We start from the raw sequence: 8,923 nt of genomic DNA on the forward strand, positions 1-8,923 counted from the left end.
CCTCAATGTGTCCTCAGGAGCCTTTGGTAATTTGGTCTTGTCTGTATATGTTTATTTGACTCTCAAAAGCCAGCAGCCAGAGACGTGCCGTTTATGAATTGTAATGTTTTCACTTAAAAATTTCCTTTACTGTTCAATTGAAGAAAAAAAAAGTAAACTTAATCTTGGATGGCCTGAGGGTGAGTTAATTAACAGCAAATTTTCATTTTTGGGTGAACTATCCCTTTAAGCCTGCATGTTTAGTCTGTATGACAAATGTTATAAATGCAGATTGTTATTAAATAAAGGCTATTATGTGTTGTAATGCGTGTGTTTTAGTGATTGATAGACATCAGGTAATAATTTTCTTAAACTCAATTTAAAATATAATAACTAGTTCCACAGCAATTTCTTATGATGCCCAAATAATAAATCTTAGTTGAGGTAACATATGAAACACATGGAGTGAATGGTTATATTTTAATTGACACAATTTGCTGTAGTTTTCTAAATGTTTGACCAATTAAATAATTTTAGTTGAATGGACTATAAAACTATTTCAGTAAAGGTTGAGCCAACTAAAAAATAACAATTCAGGCAACACTTTGAAGACAGAAATTGACTGAACGTAAAATTTCTGTGGAACTTGTTACTAAATAATAATTGGTTGAAACAGCTTGAAATTTTTTACAGTGTAGTTCTTATCTGCAACCAAACAAACATTTGACTAGATGATGCAACTCCACAACAATTTCACAAAGCACTTCCTGAAAGCAAAGCTCTCCTGCACTTTAACGCTTGTGAAACAATCCCACCCCCAAACCCTCTAATGACGCTAATTAAGCCCAACATCTGTACTTGAAAAACAACTCTTGACCTCTAACACAGCCCACACAAACTGATTTTAACAAAAGCTCTTACAACAGAATGAGTTGTGAACTTATTAAGACCCTGTTACAATTTGGCCCAGCAGCCATTTGGATATTTATTTTAATTTGGACTATTTGCACTTAACACAGTAACAGGAATAAAACTGCACTGAAATCTGGTCTGTACTCTTAAGGGGATATTTAAAAAAAAACAGCAGAGAGAATGTAGAGGAGGCCTGGAGAAACCAAGGCCTGCTCCTCTCTCTCTCTCTCTCTCTCGCTTTCTGTTGATTCTATCCCAGACACTAGCAAATGGTCCGTCACCAGCCTCCAACCATATCCCTCCCCAAACACAGAACAACCCCAGCCACTGCCACACACAGTCAGACTGACAGCTGGCTCTACACACTGCAAATCAGCACTGCAGCATCACAGCGCCGCCTGCTCTCTGCCCCACTCCACTACCGTATCAGCTTACATCCGCATCCAACGCCGTTCAACAATAATACACACACGTCCACCCTTTTCCACAATAACAAAAACGAGACATTCACAGCCTTTCACTCAAAGCAGGAAAGAAGAAACGATCAAGTCTGCAGATTTCGCATTCCCGGTAAAATCCAGAATAATCAGATCCCAGTAATGTAGTTACATTAATTCAGCACTATTTTACTTGAATAGAAGACTCAGCTGGCTGACATTTTGGATGCAGGGCTAAAAAAATTTATAATTTGCAAATCCCTTTACCTGTAAAACCATGTTAGCGCCACTCTTATGATGAAAATTTGTTATTGTTAATGAGAAAGTCAGAACAGACTTGTTGCTCTTGTTTTATGGTCTAAGTCCATATTATGAAAGCCATTTCTGCCACAGCATAAAAAAAACATTGAAAGGTAATTGTGACATTTTATCTCACAATTTGGAGAACTGTATGATATAAAATCTGAATTCTGAGAAAAGTGTCAGAGTTGCAAGATACATACTCATAAATGTGAGATAAAAACTCGGAATTGTGAGGAAAAAGTCAGAATTCTGAGTTTATTTCTCACAATTCTAAGATTTATTTTCTTCTCTCAGATTCTCTCAGACTCCAACAGCACTTAAAATAGTTGACATGCACTATAAAAAAAATACAACAGATTAATATTTATTTGTTTTAGTGTGGCTCTACATTTACAGTGCTTCAGGTGAATGTCTTTGATTCATATCAAAATGAACATAAGTGTAAGCTGTCAAACTGATGGAGTATTTACAGTCGGTTGAGAACATCCTAATTTGCTAAGATTACCACAGACATTCCAGTAGCATCTGGAGAATGCATAACTGACAAGTACGTGGCTAAGATTTATTGGCTGGTATTCTGTCCATGGCAGGACGATTCAGGCCAAATATGCGGTCAAAAACAAAGAACTCCACTCTTTAAAAAAAAAAAAAAAACACCGGCAAGACAGCAGGGGGACACTAAAAACTTGGCCTGTATGCAATGAAATGAGGGAAAAGATGAGACACAAGGAATATGAGATCTAAAGTGTAGGTAGAAGACAGAATAGCTACAAATGACAAACTACCAAAAGTTTGGGGTTGGTTAGATTCTTCTAGAATGTTTTTGGTTGTTTGTTTGTTTTTAAGAGGTCTCTTATGCTCACCAAGATACTTTATCAAGTTTAGATTTGATAAAAAATACAGCAAAACGGTAATATTGTGAAAATTATTACAATTTAAATGTTTTATATATTTTAAAATGTAATTTATTCATGTGATGGCAAAGATCATCGTCACATAATCCTTCAGAAATTATATGATAATATGCTGATTTGGTGCTTATTATCAATGTTGAAAACAGTTATGCTGCTTAATGTTTTTGTGGAAACTGTGTTAGTTACACTTTTTTAATTAATAAATTAATAGTAAGTAAAAAAAAATACAACATTTATATGAAATCTAAATCTTTTGTAACACTGTAAAAGACTTTATTGTCATTTTCGATCAATTTAATTGATATTTTTAATAGTACTGACCCCAACCTTTTAACCGTAGTGCATATTAAAAACTATTTAAGAAATTATACATCTTAGATCATAAATCCTACATCAGCCTTAAGAGAATATGACTATATTTCATATCAAAACGTTGCTCAAAGGTACACAAACAGTTTTATACAACACAACTAATTTATAGACAAGGTATTTTTCATTTAGATACCTGCAAAGCCAGACTGCAGAAACTGATAAACTCTGTCGAGACATTTGGACACACAATGTTCCTTTGCAGTGATGCCTTGATACAACTAGACCTTGTCCTTCTCGTGGAAAAACCCTTACCTAACCCTCACAACAACATATGACACAACACACAGATTTATTTCTTTCACATAAAAGCGCTCCTTTGTTATGGCTATTCGTGCACATCTTTGTGTGTTTTCCAGCATTCACTCACCCGAAGTCCTGGTCCATAGACTTGAAGAAGAATTTGTAGTTCGGCTTGTTCAAGACCTGTTTAAAATCCAGCAGAGTGATTTCCTCAGCCGCTATGGGAATCTTCACCAAGTACGGCGTCTCCTCTTCGTCAATGTGATAAATTATTTTAGTCTCCGCCATGTCTCCCAACTCAACTCAACTTTCCCGTTGTTCTACGAAAGTATGGAAGAGGCAGCAGCTATGCTGCTAATGTTAGCCAGCGCTCCGAAGAGAAGGGGGTTGAGAAAACTCGTCTAGACCACAATACTACTATCCAATAACACTGCCCTGACTAGCGCATCCAGCATAAACAAAGAAAACAACGCTATTGTGCCTAACTTTTGGTGCCTTGAACGCTCAAAACTGTCATGATTTCTGTTAAAATGTTAAAAACACACCTACAACCAGCTACTCTGTAACAACATTTCCCTCGTACAAAAACACATGGGGGATTTGAAATACTTCTCGGCTCGGGCCAGCGAGGCGTGTAACGAAAGAGAGGCGCCCGCAGGCCTTCCCACTGGTCGGCTTGTACTGGGGCATGTCCAAATGAGTGCTTTTGTGGAAACTTACTACTGTAGGTGGGAATTTTGTTTCATCCCAGTGAATAGAATCTTTTGAATCATTTCACTAAAAGATTCGTTTACGAACACTTTCTGCAGGTTATGCCAGTATGTGGCAACTGTTGTGTTACTTATAAGTAAAGTGAATCATTCACTCAACCATTTCACCAAATCGTTTATGTTGTGTTGCGTTGTATTACACACCGCTCCGAGCCTCGCTCATATTCAAACCCGACTGGTTGTGTGGGGCCATTGAAATGAATAAAACCCACCCTCAAGATCTTGATTGACAGACTGTGTTAGGCATTGGAAATGCAAGTGCAAATGGGTTTGCAATTACATTTGAATTTTGTGAGGGTTGGAGCAGCACGCGGAGAAAGTGAAATAGCAAATGGGTGATTTTCTATTGCTATTCCAAAATTACAGAATCATAACTTTTAAGACCTTGGAAATGCAACTGCAAATGGACTTTGTGTTTCCAATTTAAATTTGTCAGATACTGTATGTTACATACACGGAAAAGAAAATGGAAACACAAATGCACGATTTGCAATTGCGTTTGGATTAGGTCTATGTCACAATGTGTGCGTCCACAAATTGAAAACGCAATTCCAAATAAAATTTGCAATTCTTTTTGAATATTGTCCGGAATATCATTCCATAGGCTACTAGTCAAGCATTGAAGACAGGAAAACAGTCGCGCGAAAGACAATTAATCTAAATGATAGCGATTCGTTCAAAACATGATTTTATATTTTTTGTGATACTTTTTTCATTTATATTTACAGAATAAAAGCCATTTACTAGCCTATTGGAAATGACATATGTCGAGTTTTTGAGTTGGTCTATTTAATAATGATATGACAAATCGTTTTCGATAAAGTTTATTTTCCCATTCTGACAACTTGTGACAAACATGATATCAGGTGCACGTTGTCACAAAATCTGAACATTTTTAAAATTAAATTGTCTGTTAAATCTATACAGAAATGAAGAAAAAAAATCACTTTTTTTTAAATCAACTGAATTGATAAGTACCTTGCCATGCAATCAAAACTGGTCACAGATGTATTAATGTGCATCATCCACAAGAGGAACTCATTAGGTTATCATTTATGAAAAAGCCCATGCTGGACAATCTCCATAATTTTTTTTTTTGTAGGCTAATTTAACTGCATTTTTTCTAACACACAGAATGCTGCAGGCCTACATCTATTTTAATTTTTTACATACAAAACAACATACTGTACAAAAAGTTAGAGAAAAGAGAATGTCGTCCTTTATTTACAAAATAGATAAGAAATATTCACATACACAATGAGAGGAATAATTGTAGGACTATACACACACTATAATATGAACAAGAAAAATGGGCCCAAAATGGATTGAATTCAATAAAATATTAAACCAAATACCATGCCACAAGAGTGGAGCTATTTTCAGAATAACCTCACCATGTTTTTAATTTGATTTAAACAACTAATATCAACTAAAAGGTTAATTTGTAATGGATGTACAATATGAAGTCATTAAGTTCATCACATTAACTATGAACTTGATCCTCTAACATTTGTCAGTCAGGCTCCACAATACTTTTTTTGTCTTTAGTTTGAACCATACGCTCTAAAAAATCCTGGGTAATTTTTTCAACCTAAATTGTAAGCCTTTTGGGTCATTTTTGGGGGTTATTGTTTCAGTGATTGGGTGTTTTTTTGTGTTATATACCCAGCTCCTGGGTCAAATGTAACAACCCAGTGTTTGGGTAGTTTTTGTGTTACTCAGATCCTGGGTCAGACGTAACCCATGTTGAGTTATTTATCGCAGGGATTTTGCGTCCTCTTCAGAAGAAAGCAGTTATAAGCACCATCGAATTTATGCATTTCTTCGGTAAATCGTAAAATATAGGTTTGTGTACATTTTATTTTATCTATAAAATTGTTATTTACGTGAATTACTTCTGTTTAATGTTTAAATTTTACTTCTAATTAATGTTTGTTCAACGAGTTTAAATATAGGCAATATGTATGCCCTACGTTGGCTATTAAAACGATATAAACAATGCTGTAAATTATATAAATAAAGGAAAATAAATGAAGTTATCATGCAAACCAGTGGTTGTGTGGAGTATTTTACACAAGTTTAAAGGATTTAAGTTAATCTGTAAACATTAATTAATGAAAGAAGTAAAAAATAATCTAACAGTAAAAATGAATCATTATGCTGGTTTAAATAAACAACCCAATTTGCTGGGTAAAGTTAACCCAAAATGTGTTCTGTCCTATTTACCCAGGCCTTCAGCTAAAAATAACCCAAACTGGGTTGTTTTTAACCCAGCGTTTTTTTTAGAGCATATATCTGTTGCATAATTTATAAACCTAAACTTTGTATGCTGTAAAATGTTTTGAAATTTTTGGGGGTTGGGAGGGGGATGGGCAACTGTAGATTTTACATGTAGAATCAAAATGATCTGTTTATAATGATCTATATATTGTCATTTGAAAAATACAGGGACAGAATAAATATCTTAATGTAACAGGATACATCCGTGTCCTTAATCTCTTAATTATGAAAGAGGCTTGGCCCAAACACAACCCCAATCACACAAGTCAGCACAAACATAATCCAGAAGATGACAGCCAGAACCTGAACGCATGTCAGGGTCTTCTTGTGTCTCCTCAGAACCTCAATCTCTCGATGCAGCACCCTAGGTGGGTTTACCATTTCTGTGCCTTCTCCCATCTGCTCCACCCTCAGACTAACAGTGGGCAGGATTATGAATCGGGTATCCCTTTCTCCCAGAGATAGCACCAACCGCTGAGTCACCGTGGCCAGCCGGGCAGTCACCGACGCAGGCAGACGGAAGGCTACGGGAGGCAGCTGGGCGAGAATCCGTGAGTTGCAGGGGAGAGAGTATGCTGTGCCACCCTGTAGCGGGGTGGAGTGGCGGCACAGCGGGCAGGAGATTGAGGGGGCACTGTTGGGGTCTGGCGGGTGCAAAGGAGTGAGCTGGATTTTGCGGAGACATTCTGTACAGAAGACGTGAAGGCATTCCAGCATGCGCGGGAGTTTGGAGTCCTGGTCGTACTCCTGATAGCAAACTGGACACTCCACCTCTGGAGACTCTGGTGGCACCTCAGTTTGTGCAGGCGTTGGTCGAGTCTCTGACATGATGAAGGAAACCGTGATGCCACAGAGAATATGGCTTTTAATCTTCAGTGGGGTCTTCCAGGGTTGTCCTCTTCTGAAGTAACCTAGAAAAACGTTATTATTTTAATATAAGAGCCATATGAGATTAATAAGTTGCTTTTAAGCATTTGCTAAATGCATAACCTAAATGTAAATGTCACTAATAGCTGTATGGTCCGTGTACTTTTGCGTCAATTCATTTTTCGTTTTTTAACAAAATGAATAGAATAAGCAGACACAAACTAATTTTCATTATTCAAAATTCGTATTTCATTAAAAATCGTAAAATGATATATAATCCAGGAGATATGTGCAAATTTTAAGGTGATATGTTCACTTTTTTTTTGGTACATGTAGCCTATAGTTTGGGGCCCTGAACATTTTCAGAAATGGAGCCATCACAAAAACACCTCGTGGTTGCCATGGCAGTCATTTTATTTTCCGCCATTACCAAATTATATATTTTGTGTCATATCTTCTGTATCAAACATAATAACACAGAAAAGGTGATGTCTACCCATATATTTTGATGGTTAAGGATTACAATGATACCATATGCAACAACATAAACTGTTCAGGTGAATAGTTAATGGTGAAATCAGTGACGTGAGAAGGAAATCACAGTATCTGAGTAGCACAGTATTACAGTAAATAAATAAATACAATAAAGTTTTTTTTTAATGTAAATGCTACATTTCGCGCCGCTCACACTACTGACGTGGCTACCAGTAACCTATTGCTTTATGAAAAACTTTGGCTTCGATATTTTTATGATCTTGATAATTTTTCACGCCTAAAAACATGTATGAAATACTCATTACATATTTCTTTGCAATTAACTGTATCCAGGGCCGGTTCTACGGGAGTGCTAGAGGGAACAAAACAAAAGCAAGAGAACATCAGTTGAAGCTGTAGGCTAATAGGATAGCCTACTGGCAAAACCAAATGCTCCTGTGTGTATTTGTGTTTGAACTCTGGAGAGCTTCAAAGGTTTCTATTTTCACCGTGTTTTTGTAGCACTGATCAATGTAGCCATTCACCAACATTTTTTGTTGATTTCCTGAATGCAATGGCCAAGCGTTTTAAGTTAGAATCCACGCCACAGTTTTGTTCAGAGCTGCACACTCGGGAGTCTCTCATTATAACAAACAAAGTGTAACATTAAGTGTAAATAAGATATTCATTGTGTAGTGTAGTGCTTCATTGATTATAATGCAGTGTTAATTTTGTCAACGAAGACGACGACAAAAAATATTCATTAACGAACATTTTTTCTGTGACTAAAACTAATATCTGATGGTAAAAACTATGACGAAATTTATGCTGCGTCTTCGTTAAAGGGGTCATAGGATGCCCATTTTCCACAAGTTGATATGATTCTTTAGGGTCTTAATGAAAATCTGTAACATAGCTTGGTTAAAATTTCTCAATGGTAGTGTAAAAAACACCTTTTTTACCCTGTCAAAAACAGTTCTTTTCAGAGCACGCATTTTCCTTTAAATGTTAATGAGCTCTGCTGACCTCGCCCCTCTCTTTCGAGCTGCTTAGTCATCGTGAAACTTGCTAATTAATTAGCACATTATTAAGAGAGGCGATTTACAAAGATTCGTTAAAAAAACTTACACTCACTTCTTCTGTGAAGCTGGATCATGAATGATTCGCGCGAACATAGACGTATTTATGTAGAACTGTCTTGTCCTTTCAAAATGTGCATCCCTGTAATTGGATTACAATCGGATAAGGGGCGTTTGCATGTCTAGTCTCAGTATGGCAGCCGCAGTGGATGAATAGGCCACCAAAACGCGAACTAGCGATCTGAAACAATGGCCTCAGCACCCGAAGGGGTAGGGATAAGGTGACCAGACGTCCC

At 36.7% G+C, this 8,923-nt stretch overlaps 2 protein-coding genes across 2 annotated transcripts in view; both read right to left on the bottom strand.

Annotated features, from left to right (window-relative positions):
- LOC107731941 (segment polarity protein dishevelled homolog DVL-2-like) overlaps positions 1-3,849 on the bottom strand; it is a 16,202-nt gene extending 12,353 nt beyond the window's left edge. Inside the window, exon 1 of the mRNA XM_016543167.1 lies at positions 3,285-3,849. Within this exon, the coding sequence (XP_016398653.1) occupies positions 3,285-3,445 (161 nt within the window). The 5' untranslated portion in view covers positions 3,446-3,849. The remainder of the gene's footprint in view (positions 1-3,284) is intronic.
- A 2,572-nt stretch (positions 3,850-6,421) lies between these two features.
- Positions 6,422-8,605, bottom strand: LOC107731866 (E3 ubiquitin-protein ligase RNF152-like). Its single transcript, XM_016543058.1, has 2 exons — positions 8,575-8,605; positions 6,422-7,118 (listed from the first exon to the last, which is right to left on the bottom strand). Exons 1-2 carry the CDS (start codon positions 8,603-8,605, stop codon positions 6,427-6,429), a joined length of 723 nt encoding a protein of 240 aa, XP_016398544.1. The 3' UTR covers positions 6,422-6,426.
- Positions 8,606-8,923: the final 318 nt, after the last annotated feature.

The sequence above is a fragment of the Sinocyclocheilus rhinocerous genome, unplaced genomic scaffold, assembly GCF_001515625.1.
Source record: "Sinocyclocheilus rhinocerous isolate Xijiao unplaced genomic scaffold, SAMN03320098_v1.1 scaffold1841, whole genome shotgun sequence".
Classification (NCBI taxonomy): Eukaryota; Metazoa; Chordata; class Actinopteri; order Cypriniformes; family Cyprinidae; genus Sinocyclocheilus; species Sinocyclocheilus rhinocerous.

Coding starts and splice junctions, on each gene's coding strand:
- LOC107731866 (XM_016543058.1), bottom strand. CDS start 8,605: ATGACTAAGCAGCTCGAAAGAGAGGGGCGAG. Junction 7,119..8,574: donor GCTCGAAAGAGAGGGGCGAG/GTCAGCAGAGCT, acceptor ACGTTTTTCTAG/GTTACTTCAGAAGAGGACAA.